This window comes from Camponotus vicinus, unplaced genomic scaffold (assembly GCF_025532165.1).
Source record: "Camponotus vicinus isolate PSW18456_S1 unplaced genomic scaffold, iyCamVici1.0 SCAF_2, whole genome shotgun sequence".
Taxonomy (NCBI): Eukaryota; Metazoa; Arthropoda; class Insecta; order Hymenoptera; family Formicidae; genus Camponotus; species Camponotus vicinus.
Window position 1 is genome coordinate 4,863,921 of NW_028141956.1, and position 25,117 is coordinate 4,889,037.

A 25,117-nucleotide genomic window follows, 5' to 3' on the forward strand; every position below is an offset into this window, starting at 1 on the left:
CTTCTACTGATTCAATTATTTTAACAAGCTTCTGCATATCTCGTGAGATTATCTTAAGTAGGAAATGTAAGGTTTACGTAAACACAATTTTTCTTGGCTTCGTTATATATCACTTGAGATAAATAAATTTCGCTTTTGCGAAATAAACTAAACGCTTGCGACTTAATCCGCATATTTCACCGTTATAATCTTCTAGCTTATTGCGTTATTGGTGTTTGATTGAATGAGGTTGCGAGATTCCGTAAAGAATCGCGAGGATATCTTGCGAGACGCACATGTTGTAACCGAGGGAAAAAACAATATGGGGCCATTCGCGATGTTTAACATGCACGAGACGTAATTTCCAGACTGAAACACGTGAGTGTGCACGACTAGTAGTCTCCCGACAAGGGAGGAGTAGGTCGGTCAGACTCGGAAAACGTGTTATTCAAATGAGGAACTTGCAATAAAAACGACAGGTCGTAATGAAATGACACATTGAATAAACTGAGTTTAAGACCCGTCCTCTTTTTCCTTGTATGTTACTGCTAATATTTTCCTATTTTGACATTACAACGGATTGAATAAAACTCTCCCTTCCACTTATGCATTTTTCCCCATCAAGAAGAATTAGATCTCATGCATATATATCATAATATTTCATATTAAAATATTTGTCTTATTCACTTAAATTAATTTGCTTAAAGTTATAACATTTATTAAGAGTCAATCTTATAAAATATAAAGAATAAAGAGAGATATCTATGGATGAAATTTTATCGGAAGAGGAAAACATTCGAACGAACATGTTACGATTATCTCTATCGATGCGATTAAAGTGGAACGATAATGTAAATCTTACGTGCTTATCTTGCCTTAAGCGAGTCGACGTGGGCCTCCCTTCGCGAGGAGCGTTCTCGTAATATGACAAATGCGATTGTATTGTCGCGCGAGCGTGTCCGTACGGCGTCAAATTAGTTTCGTCGGACTAATATCGATCCGTCGCTGGTAAGTCGTTCATATTGTCGGAGCTCGGTTCTAGTACAGGAGTTCTCGCGACTTAACGGAAGCGCGGAGTTATAATCCTTCACTCTTCGCGCCCCAAGAAACCCCACTAATCCCCCATCCGGGGATTACCGGCTTCGCAGCACTTACGGCGATTAGTTACAGCGGAATACGATGGCCCTTGCGGAAAGTGGGATTCGCATCGGTGTGTATAACAAAGTGCCGTTTAATACAATATGTATAACAAAGTATTAATAGTGGCGTCTGTAATAAAAACAACGTTTTTAACAACGAAACAAAAAAACTCTACATATATATGTACGAATATAATTTGGAGTTTATCAAATATTCTCGTGTAACTAAATATCCAAAAAATACAGTAGAAAGCGTAAGTATTGATTTTCTGATTATTTAATTATACAAGGAGTTATTTAATAAAAACCTCAAGTTCCGGAGATAATATAATTTCGCGAGTTATCTCGCGTTAGTAGAGCAAATAAGATTTAATATGCTTTCCTCTATTTACTTTCTTCTTCACTTTATTTTCTTCGCTCTTCTCCTATTTGATTGAAGGATGGTTGTATATGTTCTCTTTAATACTTCCCTAGAAATTATATTTCGTCGTATATTTCATTTTACTTTGTTAAAGGTTCTTGAATTCCGATCCTAGCGATCGCTATATTTGTCGGAGAGATAACGAGTAAAGTCAAGGAGAACTTTGATTGCGTTTCTAAGTTATCCCCAAGCTTTTATTATTACGACTTACCACTTATACAATCCACTTGTACGTTAAAACTAGGAGATAGCGGCAAACATTGTTATCGTAAATTAATCTTTGAATTGGAAAACATATTTCTTAGGAAAATATTATGAGACGCTTAGTTATCTGTGAGACGTCTGTTGTGTGAAATGTTTGTATAAAAAATATCAGGAAAAAGGCGTTATAGAGATGATAGAATTTATATCTCATATAAAAAAAAGAATGTCGTATAGTTATTTTAATACTTAAACTATTTATCAAAATTTCTTAGAGTTTATTTTTATGGTACATTACAGCAAATTGTATAAAAAGAAGTTGTCGTTGGCGGAAATAACAGCGCAGCACAAAAAGAACGAAATATTGCGAGTGTCATTTTGTCGGAAAATATCGTTCGTATCCGGAAAGCATGAACGCGACCTCAAAGAAACTCGGCTTTGCGCGAAAAAATATACTTAATATTTTGTCTGTATGTGTCTCTCTCTCATTCTCTATCTCTCATCCCTCTCTCTCCTTCTCCTTTTATCTATAAGATAATGTCTCTGTAGACTATTATATATATATATATGTCTATCTCCCTATATGTATACCTGTTTCTCTCTCTCTCTCTCTCTCTCTCTCTCTCTCTCTCTCTCTTTCTCGAACAGCTTGATAATGTTTAAAAGCCATATCGATGATTGTAAAGCCCGTCACTTTCCAAGTAAAATATGAGCGGCTGAACAGTTGTCAAAGCTGAATGTGTTCCACGCAACTTTGTTCACATGCACCGTTCTTTCTCTAGTCTGCAATTCGTCGCAATTATCCTCTTCTTATAAAGTTGAGTAATTGCATATGAAGCTATTACTTTTATTTATTTTTTATTAACTTTACAGTTTAGTAACTTTAACAATTTCTCAATTAGAATACAGTATCTTTGGTCAGTAATAATTATTACCTAATTAAATTATCCAAACGACAAAATTGTATCTTTGATTACTCATATAATAGAGAGAGAGAGAGAGAGAGAATATTTTAATTATATCTATATGTATGCAAAATTACACGATGTGTTTACCGGAATCACATAATCCTATTAAATTTACTTTCCAAAGATTAGCGTAATTTTGATTGCTTTAATAATTTAACTGCATGATTGAATATTTATCGCACAAATTCCCATCAAGCAAGAATTGCTACTACGTCAGAGGTAGCCCTCTGTGTTCATCGTTACAACGTCGATGATTAAATATTAAATACCGTTCAGCTTTCGATCATTTACGCCAAAATGAACGACACTCGAAAAGGCCCGGACTTTCTCGCAGCTGTGGTAATGTGTGGGCTTAATCGCATGTCATTTCGCATCGATCGACTATAGGTAAAATTATTATCGATGTAACCCGCTATACGACACGCTGATAACGCCCCTATAATAATCCGTCCGTCCGTTTAATTCTCCGTCAGGGAGATGCATGAGGCGAGTGTCCAGCTGTCTCTCATGCGTGTTTTCATATTTTTCAATATGCTTTCGGCGATTGCGCTGTAATTATAAGGCACACTCCTTGTTTAATATCATCGACCGCGATGAAAACTCGACTACGAGCACGATAAAAAATTAATCGGTACATGTGTCCTCGAGATACGTGACATTATATCGAAGAAGTAGCTTATTCTCTCCGGGTACGAGCTATATTAAGCTTCGTACGTTCGCTATAAATAGTCGAATACGTTCGAGCAGTGTGGTGCCGAGAATCGTACCATTAATCCGTAGCGGGCGCGACTCCTAACGTGTTAATTACACGCCACAGTTTCGCGCCATTTGCCCCAAGTCATGATCGCTTCACATCCCTTGCACGCTGACACGTTAGTTAGCTGCCTCTCGAACTCGCCATATATCGGGTACAGTTTTCGCCACGCCACGGTGCCAACTTGGCAATTACAAGCCGTATCCGTGGGCGCGTGAAAGAGAGAGTCTCGGCGAGATGAGTTTGCTTGGGATCGATTTTAAGACCAATTTCCAGCATTCGCTTTTGATGATCGTTTGCAGCGCAATCAAGAATCGTTGTTGACTATTGGTCCGAAATTGACAGGAAATAGCATGAAACACCGTAAGATCACTCGTAGATTCGATGAGGTGATCAGTTTCCAAGATTTCCTTTTTGCATTGAATTAGAAAAAAAATATTGTTTTTTTCCTTGCACAAGCAACCGCGATTTGATATCGACAAATTTTTTTGATACAATTGAATGCAGGATGTATTCTTCCGGGAAAAATCTTGAATATCTGATATTCTCAGGGATTTTTGTTCTACCTTGAAAAATCAGGAATTCTTATGGAATTTTATTGAGATTCGGGGAATTTAAAAAAAATGATATTTTTGATAATTTTGTTTTTGTAAACATTTAATCTTAACAGCTTTAATTTTGAAATTTTGAAGACTATGTTTTTTAATAGCTTAAGAAGTTAAAAGATATATTCTTTTACAATGTTTAAATTTTAAAATCTTATATAATTTTATTTTTTTTACCAACATCTCATATAAGTTTTATCTTTTGTATTATTTTTATTCAAAATATTTTTTTCTATTTAAATAACACAACTTATGCATATGCACTACATTTCTTGATAATAAATGATATTTCTAGGATTAGATAATATTGTCCTAATTTTGACTTTATTTTATTTAGGTGTTAATACTTTAGAGTCTGTATTTTATTTAGTACATAAGTAGTTATTTTAAAATATATTTATAAAAAATATGAAATTTTTTTAGGTGTAAAACATATTAAAATATATTTTATTTATATTAAAAAGTCATGCACACTAAACTTATATATTTTAAAATTACACCTATAAAAATATTTTAATTCTACCCGGAACTTTGAACAAAAATATCTGAAAAATCATGGAATTTATTTACAAGATTTGTATACACTCTCTTTCTTCTCTCTCTCTGGTATGATTTATAATATATAATTTTAGATATAATTATTAGATATATATATATTAGGAAATATATAATTTTTACGCAATTCTGGAATATTAGCTAACACTATAATTCTTTTTCACGATTATTCTCAGCCCCAGGTGAGATTGAAAATTCAAGAACTCTTCGGAAAAGAGAGCTCCCGGTGTTTGAAAAATCCTTCTTTGTTAACGCAATTTTGCACACATCGATTGTCAAGGAAAAAAAAATTAATTCTATTACGTGATTAAATTAGGGGATCAGGAGCGAGATCTTACCACGATTCTGCTCCAGCGCCTCTACTCCAACGGTGATTCTCTCGGTTACGGAAAATACGCGTGCACTAGCACCTGCATTTTATTGCTTCCATTAAAGTCGATCGCTGCAGTAACAAAACGCTGCCGGATAACAAAGATGGGTTTCTCTCGTAATTGCCCGGCAGTTAACGAATTCCACCGCGTGCGCATCTTACAGTTTCAATTCCTCGCGTCGTTGCCTCTTCTCGATGAGAGACATTCGCGCGATGCAACACACATAAAGACACTTTGTACATTGTATATGTATACATTGTATGTGTATACATCCCGTAATCGTCTGGTATATTTTATCCATCGACGGAACTGCGTAGCATACGTAGAAACAGATGCCGACTTAATGTAATTAGCGAAGATCTCCGTCACTCGCACTTTATTGCTTCCGTTTATTCGCCTCTCTCTTTCTCTCTCTATCTATGCTCTCGAGGCTTAACCCTTCATGTTTCACACGTCCATTCGCCTATTGAATTTTCACGAACCACTCTATCCCTTTCGCTTAGAATCTCCCTATTCTTTCAGCAAGAAAAATGTCAGCATCTTCGACATGAAGAGAGTTGCTGCAGGAATTTCGAGTGAATTTTTAATCTAAATATTTTGAGAGAACCTTTTAGAATCTAAATGAAACGAAGGGGATGATGCGTTAGCAGGGCTTTTGCGTCCTGCGACAATGCAGCGTGGTATCCCGATTACACACCAACAGTCACGCTACGCAGCGTGAGGGATACGCGAGGTTACACGCTCCGCAGGACGACGGTCGTCGTTACAAGGCGATTAATCCGGGCCGCTCATTTTTCTCTTCTCGCGCTCGTCCCGTTCTGCTTTAACACGTCGACAAGTCACGATTGGATCGGTCTTTCTTCTCTCCGTTGTAGAACGAGCCAGCTGCCATTAGACGGCGGCATCTCTCGCTCGCAGCTGCCGGCGTCACTTGGTTATAAATTTTACAGTCAACTACTAACACCCGCTGATTTCGCCGGCTTTTTATATCCGCACCTCTCGCGGCAGATCGATAAGAAGAGAACGCTTAACGATAAATCCGCGGGGTCCTAGAAAATGGAGAGAGAGAGATCTAAATTCCACGGCAATTCTGTGAATCTTGCGCTGCAGCAGAGGCCAATGATGACGCTCTCGACTCGAACCCCTCTTCTGGAGTCACAAAATGAGCCCGCATGCTGCATATAAATTCCTTATCATATCTGTAATTTTGCAGATGTTGGGTCGGATATTTTCTCGTTGTAAGTGGTACGGTAATTTTAAGTTTCGTTTGCTTAACATAAAAATGATGACACTGTCACACACGCGGGATCTTTGATACGACACGATAACATTTTAAAAATATTTTATTATTTTCTGAAGGGAACATTTTTTCATCTTTTTTTGAAAATTCACGATAATTATAAGAATTGGAGGACTGATATTTGGAAATACGATACTTTTAATAACTCTTTATTGTATTGCTCTAATAATTGTGCTTTTTAATACCAATAGTTTTAATAATCAAGACATTTCCTCATTTTAGATGCGCGATACGTTATCTTATACTTATCGAATTATATGCTTGGGATTATCTGGCGAGTCGACGTAACAATTTAGTTGTCATTTTACGTTACATGATGTAGCATTTTTAGATAGGTGGAAAGTGGATAATGCATTATAGGGTTAAGACCTTCATCTCGCTGATAACCGGTTTCCACGGAATCGCTCCTGTAACTATTTCACGTAACCATCATTTTAGTTTCCGACTCAGTCTCGTTGGGATCAAGCAGCTCGCGCCCTGAGGGTCCTCGCCTTTTTCCGAGATTCCTTCACGCTACGTGACTCGAAAGAAACCACTAAAAAACAGATACTACAAAGCGACTCGCAATATTTTAGCCGTTCAACATTTCTTCTTAAGTGCATTACCATATAGTGCGTATCTTTACATATATTATTTTTCTATTTTAAAAGCACTGTTTGTATCAGCATTTGAGCTTTTTGGAACTTTGTATTTTGACTTGATCGATTTTCTTCATATTTCTTTGTATCTAAAATTCTTAACTTCTCCGCCTCATAAATGTTGCAAATCTATGCTTGACTTAAATTGTAGAATCTTTTGAAAAATGTACCTGTATTCTTAGTTTCTTGTATATCTTTCTTTCGATCTTTAAAAGTATCCTTGGGTCTTAAATTCCTTTCGTTCCGAGATAAATTGGAGAATTAGTCTAAAATATGATCCTTAAATCCTTAGATGCTTGTAGGGACCTTTGAATCTCTAAATCCTTCGGTCCTTCAATCTTCTAGGGTTTCAAGATCTTAGCACTTGAGACGATATCAAAGAGATATCGCCGATTTTTCTCTGCGTGAATCGACTCACAAGTGCTACTTAATTTTAAAAATATAATAAAATCTTACAAGCAATAAGTATATATTTTACGCAAAGTATAATTCGTATTAATAATAACATCATTGAGATGACTTTTCAAAATTCTCGGAGATAAATTCAGTGGTCCTAGTAGACGAAATTCAAATTTTAACAGGTTCATATACAGCTATTCCATCAGCAACTCATGTTTATATGTACAACCCTTTACTAGCATGCGAGCGAGCTCGAACGGGCGTTATGAAAACTCGCATGAAATTCGAACCATGTGACACGCAGAGGGAAAGCGCGCGCGCGCGCGCGAGAGAGAGAGAGACAGAACACGTGCACACACATGACACACATGCAGGGAGCGCGGCACCCTCGAAATAACAAGGCGCGCATTATATCGCCGCTAATCCGTCCCGATGCAGTGCTCGTTCGTAGTGCATGTGCAGCGACTAATGCGCATTCGTGTACGCGCTACCTATGCATTTGCGTGAATCGTGCGCGTAGATTAACGCGCCGTGCACGGCGTTACTTGTTAACTTGTTACGTGTTCGTCCGGCGAGCATTGCCGTGCACACGCTATGTAAGCGGCGCGGGAGGGGGGGATGAGGGAAGGGAAAAGGGCGCCGAGAGAAGGACGAGAGGCGGGGAGCGGAAGGGCATCTCGTTCGTGTCGGCATACACTCGTGCTACTCGCGTCTCTATGAATATATTCATGAGTGGTGAACATGGCGCCGGGAGAGAGAGAGAGAGAGAGAGAGAGAGAGAGAGAGAGAGAGAGAGAGAGAGAGCTCCCACCTCTCTCCGCCATCCCTCGCGTCCCCCCCCTCCCCCTCATCATTCTCCATCCGTTTCTCCCTTCTCCACATCTCAATGGTTCTTCTCACCCACCCGCTATATCGGCGGCCGTAATCAAATCGACCCATCGTTTGATCGGCAATTAAATTAATAACGTAGTCGCGAGCGTGAGCGAGTGCGCTTCTCACAAGCTGCAGCGAGCTGGATTTTCTCGCCATTCTTTTCTAGATCCTACGAGTAGATCCGGATCTACTCGCCGGATATCCGAGCGCTTATCGCGCCGTGCGCGGCACCATTGTCGTTGTTTTAAGGATCATTACTTCTCTCTCTCTCTTTTGTTGCCATCGCCAGAGGAAGCCTGGGAGCTATATTGCAGTCGGAGACCACTCTCGCTTCTCCCCTTTGTTCGTTCTTTGGCCATCCTCTCGCTCTTTTATTCGTACTTTTATTCGCGTCCGGCTGCCTCTCCCTCGATTCTGTCTTCCTCTTTTTCCTTTTCCTCCTTGTGGTTTTCTATATCTACCGGGTGACGCGCAACGTATCGCGCACGTGCCGCCACGATTTACGTAATTCGATGGAAATCGCTCGCGTGTCGGAAATCGCTTCTACCGAGCGGATTTTATGAAGCCGAATGTCCCGACAGATATCGGCGCATATTTCGATATCACGTCGAATACCTGAAACGATAAAGAAATACCACCGTACGCAGACTTGTCTGAATGTGAGTCGATATATAATTTTATCATTATTGGAAAATTCGCATTAAATTATATAACGAGACCTTATAGAGCGAAGTTCTAAAAAAAGAGAGAGAATATTTTATATGAATATTTATTTTCTACATAAAAATATTAATAAATACAACATGTTTGTATTTATAATACACCTAGAAGAATAAAAAAATGATAAATATAAAAAGAAAGATTTCAAAGGTCTAGTATATGTGCAATGTGCATTTCTAAAATATATACATCACAAATAAACAATCTAAGGAATAATAAAATTTATACATGAATGTAAAAAGAATAGACAGACATTAGATAATAGCCTATCGTGATAGAATCGTGAAAACCTTAGAAAGAGGAATTATCCGTTACTTGGCATGTATAATCTTGAAATTCCTCTACATTTCTTCCTCATCTCGTTCCCTATTCGTCTCATGTATTTACAACGACATTTCTCTCTATGTGTGAGTAAATTTACGCTTCTTTCTTTGCCATCTTTCTATTTCGTGTCGCATTTGTTTGCCCTCTTTTTCTGGCCTGTGTTCTTTCTTTCTCCCTATGTGCTCCATTACGGCTGTTTCCACCCTCTTTTGACCTCGTTGTACGATCTCTTAAGAGCTACAGACGCATTTTCTCTTTCTCTCGAAAAATACACAATATAACATTTCCGTCTTTTATAGTCTTTCCCTGTCTTACTCTTTTTTCTCTTTTCCTCTGTTATATATAGAAATTTGTGAAACCGATTTTTCCTGACAAATAATACTCATTTCCAGTTAAGAAAAATGTTGAGACTTTTGTTTCATCTTATTATTCCAATTTTAATACACGATTCTTTTTATTTCCATGATACGTTTAATTCTTTTTCCCATCTTTAATGAATTATTGTTTTATTATATTTTATTTTATTATATTATATGTTATTTATTTCGATATTTATTGTAACGATTTTTCTGAAAACCAATAGATTTTTTTATATATTTTTTCTTTCGCATTTTTTTTTTTCTCGAATTGTCAATTGTTCACTGTTTGTATTCAATTGTGTATTACTTATCGTACATCGTCTACTGTATGTTCGCGTTTATTTCTTCGTACAAAGACATAGACGTATATGCAATTTCACTATATGCCTGAAGAAGCTTGGTCTCAAGGCGAGATAAAATTCTCTCTCTTCTTCCTTCGTCCCCTCCGTAACGGACGGAAGGTCTGGATTGACTCGTGCTTCCCCTTCGCGTTCATCTTGAGACCCTCATAAAGCTGTCTTCCTCGAGCTTAAGGGACCGGCAAACCTCGCAACGGTGAGATTTCTCTTCAAAGCCTTACTCTCTCTCCGTATCTATCGGAATGCTGTTGGCTGTTTCCGTGACACCGTACTCGACGAACTATAGGTAAGTGACGCGTTTCTCCTACAAGCTTGTTTTCGTCGACGATCTCGGGGATGAACGGACCGATAACTCTATTATATTTCTCCGGCGAAGGAATATCTCGTGAAATAAAGGGGAAGCACGAGGTGCCTCCGAATTGTGTGCTAAATCAAGAAATGTCGATATAGCCGAGGAATGGAACAGTCCATTGGAATTTGTTCTCGAGAAATGTTCTATAACATACAGAGGTTAATATCGTAAAATGAAAGAATAGCAGGTTACGTATAAAGAAAGTAAAGATTGAGAAAGAGATAAAAATGAGATCACAGCGCATTTCAAGGATCAAATGCATATGCTTAATACTTCAAAAGTATCTTTTCTTTATTTTTTCATTTTTATTTTTTCACAAAGATCTATATTAAAGTAACAAATGTATACGAGCGAAAGTATATCGCGCTTTTATGAAACTCAGAGGGAAATTAAAAGATTAGAAAGTTAAAGTAAATACCGGTAGTAGCTTCGAGATCATTATTTATTGTCGAATTTCCGTGCTTGTAACAAATCTTACAGACAAGTTCGTTACGACATTTACTAAATGTTTCATCCGAGTCTGTCGACGTATACATTGATTGATAGTTGGATAGATATTTTTAGTTGTCGCAGTCGTTTTTAGACAAACTATGTATTTATACACATCAGACATGTGTCGCCAGTATTACCCAAGTCGTCATTGCCAACGTTGGTCGATAACGGCGACGATTTCATGTCGCTCGTAAATAAAATGTAAGGAGAATGTATATATAAAACGCGATATGTGTATCGCTCTTATACGAACTCATATTTCCCGAGTATAATACACCGATATACTTTGTCTCGCAAAGCCCTCCACATCTCCGTCTCACCCTTGGGTGGCTCTCGTCGGTTTACTTATATCTATCGGTCTCTTTTCTTTCTCTCTCTTTTCCTTCCTTTCGTTTCTATCCCTCGCTTTTTTCCACCGATGCTTCTGGCTCGAAGTGGCAGTAAACTCGATCCTCTCTATAGCTGATTATAAAATAGTTACAGCTTGCCCTTACCGTCTTTCGTATTCACATATATAATGGTTAGTGAATCATGCTTTAAAGTAGATACACACATACATGAATGTATATAAGAATAGCCATATATGAGAACAACTATAAATGTAGTTGCACTAAACCATATACGTAAGTATAGCCACCTACACAGTAAAATATGCACAATGTCAATGCTCGAATAAAGGCACGTGCAGGCATTTCGCTTTGTCATCTTAAAAGCGCCGACGATCTGTGATTGCGAAATTGCATTCTAAATGCCTACATCAGTGTCAAAAAAAACCGTCCTTGATCATTATTAAGTGATGATTAAAATTCAACAGCAATAGTTTTATCTGTCGATCATTTTTTCCCGATTTTTCTTATCTAAATCTGTTATGATATTTATATTTGTATTTATCTATTACAAAATTGTAAACGATTATAAACGAAATTGAACTCAGATTAAGAAAAATAGGATTACAATTTAAAAATAAAAATGGATAAATATTTTTATAAATATATATGGAGATTAATATTTGAGCAAATTAAGTAAACAAGTATATCATTTATTTTCAAAATAAATTAAAAAATAATCACAATTAATCGACAAATATATCGAGAAATATACACAATATTTTTATTGCTAATATATTATAGATATGTTTACATATACACATGTGTGTAAATACATATACTCATCCAACATTCTTTGTGCCGTGGATCTATATTACATCTTTAGTAGTCGACACGCGTATACTTCGGAAGTTTCACATCAATTTTCTTGATTGCTATACTTGATACCCGGCTTTTGTCTAGTATAGTAGCCACTACACGAACTGCATCATGAATGATTGATCACTTCAAAAGAATTTGATGAAGGAAATCGTTACAACAGGAAACGTGCAATAATAGCGAGGGAAAATAAAGGACGGTGGGGAAACTTTGCGGTGACGTGTTTCTCGATTTTACTAACATTGGTGATGTAAATCGAAGTTGGCTATAAACACACAAATATATATCCCAGAAATAAATAATTCTAAAAAGAGTAATCATTTTCAATTTACAATAATTTACAATAATGTGTGTTTCTTTATTCAATATTCCCTTCGTATAACAAATTTATTCCGACAATTTCATCGAAATAACTGCAATAATAGGGGTAACATTTTCCGGGACGATATTATTCTCTCTCCGCTCTACAATTTATTATACTATCCATCTAGCCGTGTCAATTTTACTGCAATAATGGCGCCGACGAGTATAAAGCGGCGGTCGCTGTCAGTCGACGCTGGAAAGTGCGCCCCAGAAATTCCCGGCTGCGCTTTTTCTCTTTTCCTCTTTCTCTGTCATGCGCGTCGGAAAACGCGCATGAACGAGAGTTCAATTTTAACTCTCGAAACGTTAAAAAGAATCGTTCGATCGCACGATGCAACATATATGTTGATCGCACGATGCAACATGTATGTTGATCGCACTTGTATTGAATCCACACCACGCGCTGACGAGAGCTCTTCAAATGTATATCACACGTATAGTCCAAGCTGTCCCTTGACTCTTCAGTTTTTATCACCGTGTTTTTTCCGCGCGACTGTTCTCCGCATACTTTTTACGATTTACGCGATTTTGCGATCTTTACGCACGATCCGCGCACGTGCTCGTGACAGTTTCCCTCTAAACGTCCTTCCTGGACAACTTGCGTCAACTCTGTTTCCCGCAAAGAATTATTCGCCGCTGTTTGCTATGCTCGCAGAAAAAAAGAGACGCGGAATAATTAACGACTAGTTAGGAATCTCATTAACTCGGAAAAAATTGAGATTAAAATTGCAATTGCTAAAATGAAACGCTGTCATATTTACCCAACGGAATACGATTAAACAAACCCGTTGTAACTTTCAAATGAACAAAGGGGACTAATATTTATATAAAGATATCGAGTGATAAAATTTTCAATGTTTATCCATGTTATTCTCGATGATATTTATATTCGTGTCTATGATTAATCGTTCTTTTACTTTTATCGTTGGATTTAAACGTTTCCTGTGATATCCTTGATGTCTGAGATGTATCAATATCTCGGCTATTGAAGCTTCGTGTTTTTTTTTTCCTCTAATGTCCGTCGATTATAACGACACAATGTCGTTTTTCTCTATTGCAGCTCGCTGGCGACGCTCCAATATGTATTTTCTTCCCTCTTGCGGGCTGTCACATCTCGCGTTTCACGGCTGTCCTTTCGCATCGCCGACTCGTCGTTGTCGTAACATAGCGAAATAGTTTCGCGCCAGAACAATGCCACGATTACGTCGGTCCGTGTGCATTGTACATTATGAGAGGTAACACGCGCGTCGCGCTTCTGTAATTATGGAAACCAAGCATAAACTCGGCGATTTGCATTTCAAACTACCATTGTAATCTCGGATCCGACAGGCGACCGCGCGCTTGTTCCTTCGTGCTTTTACTTACCTACCTACCTTCTGTCCTTACCCTTCATCCGTGGAATGTCTCGAAACCGTCATCTGTGCTCTCAGCTATACATTTCTACGATCAATTTCAAGTTTTTGCTTTCTTTTTTTAACGAAGATGCGAAAGCATGAATGATCTCTTAAGCTATTTTCGTTGGAATTAAAATTTTCAGTCTTTATTGAATTAAAATTCAGAAATGCAGAGAGATAGATAACATTTTGTTATTCGTCATTTTAAATATTCACGAAAATACATAATGTATTAAAAATCTTAACTGCAATTAGATTTCCATTAATAAATTTTTGAATTATTGAAATTATTTTGAATTTATGAAAAAGTAAGAGAGAGATACAAATCTCTATCCTGTACATATGTGGATCCATCATTCCACACGTGCTGTCACTTTTCTTTCCGATTATTCACGTTAATGCATTTCGATACGTTCAGTCAATCCGCTCGTAAATACATTTCCGGCGTAAATTTTATTTTATGCCAAAACGATAACGCCGATAAATTTATTCAGATTAATATGGCACGTGTCAAAATTATTTAAAAGTCAATTCATGCGGGATATCAATCGAATATAATTTTTGATAACATATAAAGACAAAAATAAAATATTAAATGTAAAGTCAATTTTTTCACCAAAATGGTATCAATAATCGAAGATTATTGTCAATTTTATTTTTCTAGAAAATTTTATCATCGAGAGTTATTTTTTTCACATGAGGGATAACTGACACTATCGAGCGGATATACGCTTTGAAAATCGTTCCACCTAAATAGGTATTAATATCGGATATTGCGAATATATCGCGATACAACGAACGATATTTAAATCCCGAAGGGTGAATAAATGAAAAATCCGCGACAGCCGCGGTGTCGATATTTTGACATGTGAAAAAGTTATATGCTCGCACTACTCGAAATTGCATCGCTAATTAGCGCGTTAATTATGCGAGGCATCGCTAATTGCTCTCAAAGCCCCGGCTGCGCGGCGATTTTGTTTTCCAAAATGGAAATTTGTTTGCATCGAGCCGCGAAAATTACCGCGACCAGCAGAGCGCATTCATTCAGTAGACATCTCGCTAATTGCTTTTAAACCTGCAGCAGACCGGCTGCGTTTCTACATTGTGCCGTATTATGTATTTAAATGCAGTTTATATACGAATAAAATTTTATGTAATTATGATAATAAAAAATGGCAAATAAAATAACAGAGCTTAATGTAGCTATATTTATGATATAATAATGACAATAAAAAACTAATGTATTCAAACAAAAATCTGTTACTCTATTGCATTAAGTTTCCTGTTCAAAGGTAGACAAGGAAATATGTTTAATGCAGATAGAAACGTTTATGATAGAAAAGTTATAAAAGCGGATGGTGGAAAATTTCATCACGTGGCTGAGATTTTTTAAAATACGATCGGCTTTTACGGGTGTAAATCAGAATCGATAGCTCCGCGCTATACAATATCCGAGCGAGAATGACATGTTTGTAATTTTCAGCGACATGACGTGATAGGTGAAAATCAACCTTTAACGCTCTTGCCGGCTCGCGTTTCTATTTGCAAGCCCGGTGTAAACGGCCATGGCGTTTCCAACCGTCTGCGTCCGTTCGGCAAAATATTGGCCGGGTCGATATTTCCATAAACAGCGTGCGACACAGCACGAGTATACGATGGCGCTCCACCGACCAGTTAGTTAATTGGATCTCCTCTAATTGCTTTTATATCCTCGGCTATGTACTATCGCGTCCCGAGGCCATCCGGGGTCCAATTCGCGATTGTTAAAAAAACATCCTAGCATTATCAAAAAATTAACAATTGAAGAACTTATTTTTGATGTGTAAACCGCTGTGAAAATCGAAGAGAAAACGAAATATGTAAAAAGGTCAATTGAATTGCAGAGTAAAGGTAAATAAATTTGTGAAATGACGCTATTGTTAAAAGAATGATTGAAAGAAAGTTTAAAAAGTAAAAAATTTGTTCTCATAATATATATAGTTCATCAAATCAAAAAGAATGCAGAAAAAAATGTAGCTAAAGTTAGATATTTTTTTAATCTTAAAGATTGTTACAATGATTGCTGATAGAATTTTAGAGAAGAAATAAATTTGTTTTAAAATATTGATAAATTGTTCAGGAAAACAATTTTCACGATCGCATGAAAGAAACAAAACGCTAGTGAACGAGTGTAAACGATTGATTTAAAAAAAAACATTAATTACACGTCAACCTTTTCAGTACTGAGTTTTTCGAAAATTTAAGAGAAATAGTTATAAATTTAATATTCTATATAAAAATTGTGTAAAATTGCAATACAATTCAGTGATTTGTTTTCAATGGTTTGTTTATAATTCTACAGGAACATAAACTTTAAATTTGGTGAGCTGATAAAATATTAAAGTTTATTTATCAAACGTTTTTATTATATTTCGAATATTTTTTTGCAATAGTATGTAATAATAATTTATAATCGAAATATAATTTAAAAAATATAATTTAAAAAAAGCTTTAATAAAAAATGCATAAATATCGTTTATGCTAGATATTTTTTAAATTTAAATTTTTATATTTATATATAGTATATATTATTATTGTAACATAATTCTCTAAAAATTATAATAATTTATTTTTCTTCAGATGTCGAACATTTTAAATAGAAATCCTTTGAGAAAGAAAATATTTTTATAATTTTTCAGTAATCATTAAAATTTTCCATCATTGCACTTTCAATCGTTCTGATGATAAAATGTAATTTGCGTAAAAAATTGCATTTTAAAGTTAAAGTGGAAGAAAGAAAAAGTAGAGATATATAAATAATTTGATAAATTTGCGTATAAAATACAAGGGAGATCTCTTTACTGATCTCTCTGATGGATCGTAATTAGCATCTTCATCGTTCAGTCATACTATCGCTTTTGATATATTCTCGTATGAACTTAGGAGACCGTATCGTAGTTAGAATGCAAGTTTCTGAGCGTAACGAGATCGTCTCATAGATGGAATGACAAGTCCCTGGACACACACGAGATTATCTCAATCTAATCACAAACAATATACATTGTCCTTCTTACAATTGTATTAATCAATATGTAGCAGTAATATATAGTCCTTGCTATCAATAATATTAGAAAATAAACACGCGTTATCAACAACTTAGTTTTTGACAGTTAAATAAGATGCAAGATTTTTTTTTAAATCAGTATTATTATATGTATATTAAAATAATAAAATATAATCTCTATATTTATTTCCCACAATTTTGTCTCACGAAATTAGCAGCAAGTTTTAAAATTTATCCTATATAGTATCTATACATGAAATCTCGACTTACCATTCGTCGTTCACTTTATGTTGTAGGACATGTCCGACATGTGCGTTGGGACCAGCGTGGGGACCATTACCGAGCCAGAATGTTTGGGACCTTGCGAGCCCGGCACTTCCGTCACCCTCGAGGGCATCGTTTGGCACGAGACCGAAGGAGGTAAGAAGTTTGTTACAGCTTAATTCGTCCATTTATCTCTGTATCTTAGACCTACGATTTTCTTACTCTCTCCTTAATTCCTATTTAGCTGTAGAGAATTAGATAAAAATTGACCTTAGAAAGGTAATAATTTGAAGTATTCGTTTTTCTAAAAAGATGATAATTTTAAATATTAATGTTTTTTACATTGAAGATTAAAATTGATCGATGAAATGAGATTTCTTTTCTTTATCGGGAATAAAAAGCCATTTTGATAAATTAGTTTTATACGCTGATTTTAACAATATTATTGGTTCTTCTTTTTATATAATTATTATATATCACAAGTGATGCAGATTTAATTGAAACTGGATATTTTTTTCCCTATTAATTTTAAACGACATGCTTTTCACAAATTTAGATGGATCCGAAAGTTTAATTGAATCCATATTTGAGATACTTGAAAAATCTAATTAGCATAATATATTTTTTATTTAATTAAAAAACTAAAGTTATCTTCAATAATATTCCATAATCGATTATCCAATGATTAATCTATTTTTCTAATAAAAACTTCTTGCAACTCGTCTAATTAATGTTAATTATTAATTCTTTTCGCGATATATGTAGTTTCTCGATGGAATATTACCCACGAACGCTTTTCTCGAATTCTTTTATATAAATATTAAATTAACAATATTTTCATTTTTAACTGCTCATTAAGGATACGAAGGACTTGAATGTCAACACTTAAAAATGTCAGTAAAGTAACAAGAAAATGAGTATTTAAAAATGTATTCACATTCTCTCGGTTACTCACTTGTCAAATTTGTTTCCATCGAATTACGCTGTTATTGGCTTCGGGCTCCTCGGATAAAGTCATATGGTACTTATTGATTTATCGAATTTCTGCAATCCGCTGAATAACAGTAATAACACTAATGGTAGCTCATACAAAGTCCGTGCTATTATGGAAATCGGCGTCCTAAGGGATTATTTATACGAGCACATTTTCTATCGTTCAATGCAAAATCACCGCATCTGCCGTCCACTTGTTTTTCCCGGGATATTAAGTAATATTAAGCATCGTTAGAGAGTTGCTATATAAAATGATGTTCACCGTTACCGCGTCGTTTAAACGTAGAACGCAGGAAACGAGCCCCGCTTACCTCGCGATTTTCTTCATGATATAGTAATAAACGATAATTGTACGATGCTTCCTGAAAAAAAGATTACAAACATCATTTTTGTCGAACAAATATTATTTATCTGTCATTTATACGGCAACAACTATTAATTGAAGTAATGCTTTAATACGAGAAAAATGTTATTTATATATTATAATATTTCTTAGTTATATATTGATTGTTATTTTATTACTGAAATATGATGTTTGACGAATTTAGGTGCTTGGAATATTCCTCGGTGAATTTAATTTTCTTTTTAATTTCCGTTCTAAAAATGGCCGATCAATGTATATTCACATAACAAATGTCAGAAACAAAACAACTAGCTAGATGAAAAATTCGATAATACAGATGTATAGATAATAAATTTAAGAGTCGATATTTTTTGAAGATTTAAATGAAAATCTAATTATTAATAAAATAATTTTTGGGATTGATAATATATAGTTAGTAGAATAAAATGAAATTTTAATTTTCTCGATTTTAACATCGAAATTTGATTTGCTTTGTGTAAATTATGATTCAAATTCCGCTTTTCGGAATTAAAATTCCATTACCCAGATTTAATAAATAATAATCGGGAAATCGATATTTTCGCGGTAACTGTTCTGGTTGGACCGTGTCATATAAATAATTGCACGAATAAATAATAACTATCGTTATTGTGGTAGCGGTCGAATAAAAATCGTATCGTCTCGTGTCGACTGAAAATAACTAGCAATGATGATCAATCAATCATTTGCCCCGAGTAAACATTCGGAAAGTACGGTGTAATAGGAATAGCACCCGATCGATCTTGTTGCTGCTCGAACGATTCGGGGTTATAAATATCCATTCGATACCTCACTGAACGGAAAAGTCGGATAAATAAAAGTCTGTTGCAATAGCGACTTTATTATTTCGTTGAAATAGCCTTTCAATCGATTTCAATTATATAATTGCCATACATCCAATATAATATATGTGCATCTTATATTTTTTATTTACATATATATTGTATTTTACGTATTCAGTTTTAGAAAATATTTGCTTTATTTCGCTTTGCTTTAAAAAGGAAAAAAAGAACAAAGTTTCTGTTATAAAGCATAATCATGCAAGAAAGAATTGTAACTTGCCGCCTGACTGTCGGACTGGTTTACCGCAACGTTGCGTTGAAATGTTGCATTGTCATGCTGGTGTATTTTTACCGATAAGTGTAATTAGAATAAACGCGATAAACTTCGTAATTGGATCGCCTGCGAGCTTATTAAGACCATTTCGATGGTTAAAAATATGTAGCGATAATCCGCGATAACGATCGCGCTCGCAAAATATGCGGATTAATTTATTCGGATTTCAAGCGTTTTTTATGCTCATTAGAATACGTTCCGTAACTTTGAAACGTATGTTGTTTTACACATCGCTAAATCGAATCGCTCGTTGTTTTGTACAGAGACTCCGGTAATAAAAAAATATTTAAACAATAAAGCATGTACGTGTGCGTTTGATGACGTATTACTTGAAATAAACTTTAATCGATAGATTTTTGCAAGTCACTTAATACTCTGAAAAAATATGAAATGTCCTTAATGAGTCGTGTGACTCGGACTAATTAACGTTGACAAATTAGAGGGAACGTTAGTAAATTTTATACGTATTAATAGTAATGAACGTTTAAAATTGATTAAGTAAATTTTTCTATTGAATTTTATAATGAAGATTGAAGCGCGAAATTACTAATACAATGTATCTAAAAAACTATACCATATTTTCCTCAATTAAACGCGAAGAATTCTCGAATGCTTTTTTTCTCTCCCCTCGCTTCCTATATGATAATGTGCCGCGATAAAATAAAACGCGATACAATAATGCGCCGCGGCTCGACTCGGCTCGCACGTGAGATAAAACTGAGATAAGGGAATGAAATTAAAACAAAAGTGCGCCAGGAGGGACGCGCGCGCCGGCGGAATAATTAATTTTATTGCGAGCGAATGTATAATTAATTCCAATTTTGCTAATAGATAATCTAGCGCGGAGGAAAGCCTCCTTCGAGTTCTATCGTCGCATGCCTCAACAACGATTTCGTCGTAATACGTTCTGGGACGATCTGCGGAAATAATAAAGAAAGCCGCACGCTACACGGATAACGACACGCGAGCACATCGCCTGTTGTAATTTCGTCGTTGTAATTTCGTCCACATTCGTGACAAAATATCACTATTGGCGCATAATACGTGTGCTCATACATATGAATGTGTACGTAGATATAAATTATTAGTTTAAGTGTTTAAACATATGTAAAATGCTCCAAAATTATTACAAGTCGACTCCAAATTCGTTCTATCGTGCGCCTATATAGTTCATGCTCAACATAGTAAATAATATATAAATTTAAGTAAATATTATGTAAATGATATATAAATAATAAATCAAAAATATATAATAATATAAAAATAATATATAACTATATAATATAAAAATAATATATAATATATAAATATGTATATAAAATATAACACATACATAAATTACAGATGTATGTGGAGAGTAAAGTCATGAAAAATACAACTGGCAAAATTCTACCAGTATTCGCGAAATATATTGCCAATCTTCCCAAATAAGTCGACCATTATAGCCGAATTTTCGAGGCACATTCGACTGTGCAATGCAGACACACATGCAACCAATCGCATACACACTCGTGCATGTCGAGCGATAAGCTGCGCGCATACAAAAGCGCGTGTTTCGCGCACATACACATACACATACACACACAATTGCATACACGTATATAATACACATAGCCGACTCGCGGCTGACACAACATGGGTAAGGTAGCTTGTCAGACAGGTATTATGTGTAATGCCGCGGTCGTGGTTGTCGTCGGGTTAAAACTACATCGTGACTCTCCCCGACTGTTCGTCCTTCTCTTGCTTTTTCTCTCACCCTCTCTCTCTCTCTCTCTCTTTCTCTCCCTGTCTATCTCTATATCTTTCTACCTCTTTCTTTCTATCTTTTTCCTTCGTTCTTTCCTCATCATATTCTGTGATCTCTCTTTTTCTCTCTCCTTCTTTCTCTTTCTCTGTCTCTTTTTTCCTCCACGGCATCAGAGGTCTACTTTATGATCGTTCCTTCGAAGGCAGCCGAACCGAGTAGCTTGTTTTTCACCGCTGGATTCCCTCGCAAAGCAAGGATAAATGAACGACCATTATATGAAAGGAACCAAGCGCTTCCATGTCAAAACTGAGAAATGGACTTCCAAAGTTTTCTCTAGAGGGAAAAATGTGCTGGTAATTTGTAACATCCAAATGTAAAGTTTAATTTAACTTAATAAACGGCGGACTTGAAATGTTGCAAAGCACAAACGTACACCTTCTACTTACAACAATTATCTTTTTTTAGCATTTTAATAGTAAATAAATTAAATATAAGAAATTCAAATAAAGAAAAATATGCATATGAGTAGAAAAAAATAACTTCTAATTAAAAATTAATTAAAGTTAATTGGGTTATTTAAAAATTAGTTAAAGTTATTAAATAAAATTAATTAAAGTTAATTAAGTTATTAATCTACATGAAAGGATATAACAGCCTATAGAGTAGACATATCAAGTTATAATATTTATTAACAAGAAGTATATTTTTGTTGTAAAATTCCACTCGAGTGATCACGTCATCACAACCTCGGAAATGCCTATAAAATCACTTACTCTGCTTCCTCCGATATAGAAAGAATAAACTACGCGGCAAAGCCTAGAAAGAGAGTTCCTAAATGGCCGTCCATAATGGCAGATTAAGAAGTCCATAAATTCGTCGAATTCCCAATTGAATGGCCGACCAATCTGTCCGAGCCTGCCTTCCATCTAAGTTTTATTACTTTCGTCGTTCGCCGTTGATATCCTGCTGTTACGTCCTCGTTCCTCTGTTTTGCCTCCTTCATCCCCATAACTCTTCCATTACCATTTACCCCCCTTCTCGCCACATTCGTTCTACCTCTTTTTCTCGTTTCACTCGGCTCCTCTCCTCGGGTCCTCTTCTATATCTTTTCATCTCCTTGTTACTTCTCTCCACGTTTACTCTTTGGTCGGTCCCTCTCAACTCCCGGGGAGACACGAGAAAAAGACGACGGAGAAGGGTAAGGAGCTCTACCAGCGTGTTATATCGGCGAGAGAAATAAAACAGGGACGGAATCTCGAGCACGTCTGTTCTGGTTTCGCGACTGCTGCGTCTTCGTGCCGCCTTACTTTATAACGAATTCACCAGTTCCGTTCTCTACTTCCGTTTCTTCGAAACTTCTCGCCTGTATACATTATTATATTTAAAAGTAATGGAAAAATTCTTAATAATGTATAAATCATTAATCAATTTCTGGAAAATTCAAAGACGTTCAAATTTAAGAAAATGTAAAATAATAAAAAAAATAATAAAAGAAAATAGAAAAAAATTCTTAATAACATATGAATCGTTAAATAATTTCTAAAAATTTTACACATGCTCGAATTAAAGAGAAATATACTATAAAAAAATAGAAAAATTCTTAATAACATACGAGTTATTAAGTAATTTTCAAAAATTTAAAGACGTTCGAATTTAAGAAAAATCTACTTATAACAAAAATAAAAAAATTCTCAACATATGAATTATCAAGTAATTAAGAAATTCTAAAAATGCTTGCGTTAAATTCTGCTTATAAAAAAATTCTTAATAATATACAAATCATTAATAATTTTAAAAAATTGTAAAGATGCTTGAGTTAGAAAAAATCTATTTATAAAAAAAAATAGAAGAATTCTTATAACATATGAATTATTAAGCAATTTCCGGAAATTTTATAGACGCTTGAATCAAAGAGAAATTTACTTTTAAAAAGAAATAGGAAAACTTTTAATAATACGTATGAATCATTAAGCAATTTCCGGAAATTTTAAAGGTACTTGAGCTAAAGAAAAATCTTATAAAAAAATAAAAATTCTTAATAACGTATGAATCATTAAGTAATTTCCGGAAGTTTTAAGGCCACTTGAGTCAAAGAGAAATCTACTTATAAAAAAAAATAAAAAAACTTTTAGTAATATATGAATCATCAAGCAATTTCCGGAAATTTTAAAAATTAGTTAAAAAATATACTTATAAAACAAATAATTGAATTTTTTATCACTTATTCTTTTTAAAAGTGTAGTAAAAACTAATATATTAATTTTGTTATTTAATCAGAATAGATTAGGTATTCTGAAATGTTCCTCAAAAATAAATTGATTCTATATCTTGATCTAAAATTGATCAAAGTATTTACAATGAAAAGAAGAGATAGTTTCTCGACTCTCTCTGTACTTTTATTGTCTCGAATCCAAGTTGACTTGAACTACATCTGTCTATGTGTTTGTATTCTTACTTTGTAAGGCTCATATTTCAAACTTACATCGCGCTTAACGAGACGCATCGTTGATTCGCTCATAATAAGTAGATACCGCCTGAGAAATTTTCTCGGGAAGCGAGCGATTAAGAAAACGGGCAATTTCTTTTACGTACACGCGAGCCACGCGGCAATTACGTAAGACATTCGACACGCGTGGATAAACAAACGTAGCCAAACGATGACGAGTGCATTTGCACTCGTTTGCGTCGAGTCGCGTCCACCCGCCCGCTTGCTCGCTCGATCGCTCCCGATTTCCATCTCCCTGCTTTATAAACGCAGCGCATTAATAATTCCGCGAAGCTAACAGGTTAATCTCCGGCAATAAATGTCATACGCGCGAATGTGTAATTATGCGTGCGTGAGCGTGTAACTAATGACCGCCGATCGGCCGACAGAAGTACTAAACCGCTGATAGCTTGTATCGCAGTAACTCTGTTGCATATGGCACTCTACACGTATAATAGATTGCAAATAAAACTCCATTTTGCATCAAAAAAATATTCAAACTTTTATCTTCTTTATTGTTGATATTGGTAAATTCGAAGAATGAAAATTAAAAACTAATCTTAATATTTCAGTTATTTAAGGTGTGTGCAAGAAAATAATCTCATTTTTATACATTTTTATACTGATTATTCTAGTTTCAAAAGAAAAATTAAAAAACTGAAAAATTAAAAAAGAAAAATTAAAAATTGATCCTGGTATTTCTTAAATTATTTAATGCGTGTGTAAAAAAATATTTTTATATATTATATCTTATAATTATATTCCGAGATAATTCAATTTTATGGATTTTCTATTTATTCTATTTGTGTTTATTCTAATTTATTCCATTTTTTTATTATATTCTATTATTCTATTTTTATATTTTTCTGTGTTAAATAAAAAAACAGCTTTTTTGAAAGATTTAATCCACATTCAAAACCTCTGATTCGCATATCATGAACATTCAGAACATTTTGTGCAGAAAGGCATTACGCGACATTGTAAAGGCTACACGAACAGCCACCAATACAATCACATGTATCCCCGCGAGCTAAGGTGTGTATCGTAAAGGCGTCTATCTCCCATCGGACCTGGTTTTGTCGATGTCAGGGTAGTTTAGTTGGATCACAGAGACGTTGATGAAAGGATGCTTGTCGGAGACGCGACGAGGCGGGCACGAAGGGAAAAGACGAGAGATGCCAGGGGGAGAGAGAGAGACAGGGTTTCTCTTTCCTCGGATGGAAGCTAGAGAGTTATACAGCTTGTTATCGATCTTCGAAACATCTCTCGCTTCACCTCGACGGAATCCTCTTGCTCTTGCTCCTTCTTATGCTGCT

At 35.2% G+C, this 25,117-nt stretch overlaps 1 protein-coding gene across 5 annotated transcripts in view; it reads left to right on the forward strand.

Moving 5' to 3' along the window:
* The window catches only part of LOC145967218 (uncharacterized), a 197,490-nt gene that overhangs the window by 155,909 nt on the left and 16,464 nt on the right, over nucleotides 1–25,117 (forward strand). For all 5 annotated transcript variants that reach the window (XM_083091883.1, XM_083091882.1, XM_083091885.1 and 2 more), the window contains one exon: nucleotides 17,111–17,234. In XM_083091883.1, the coding sequence (XP_082948009.1) occupies nucleotides 17,111–17,234 (124 nt within the window). The remainder of the gene's footprint in view (nucleotides 1–17,110; nucleotides 17,235–25,117) is intronic.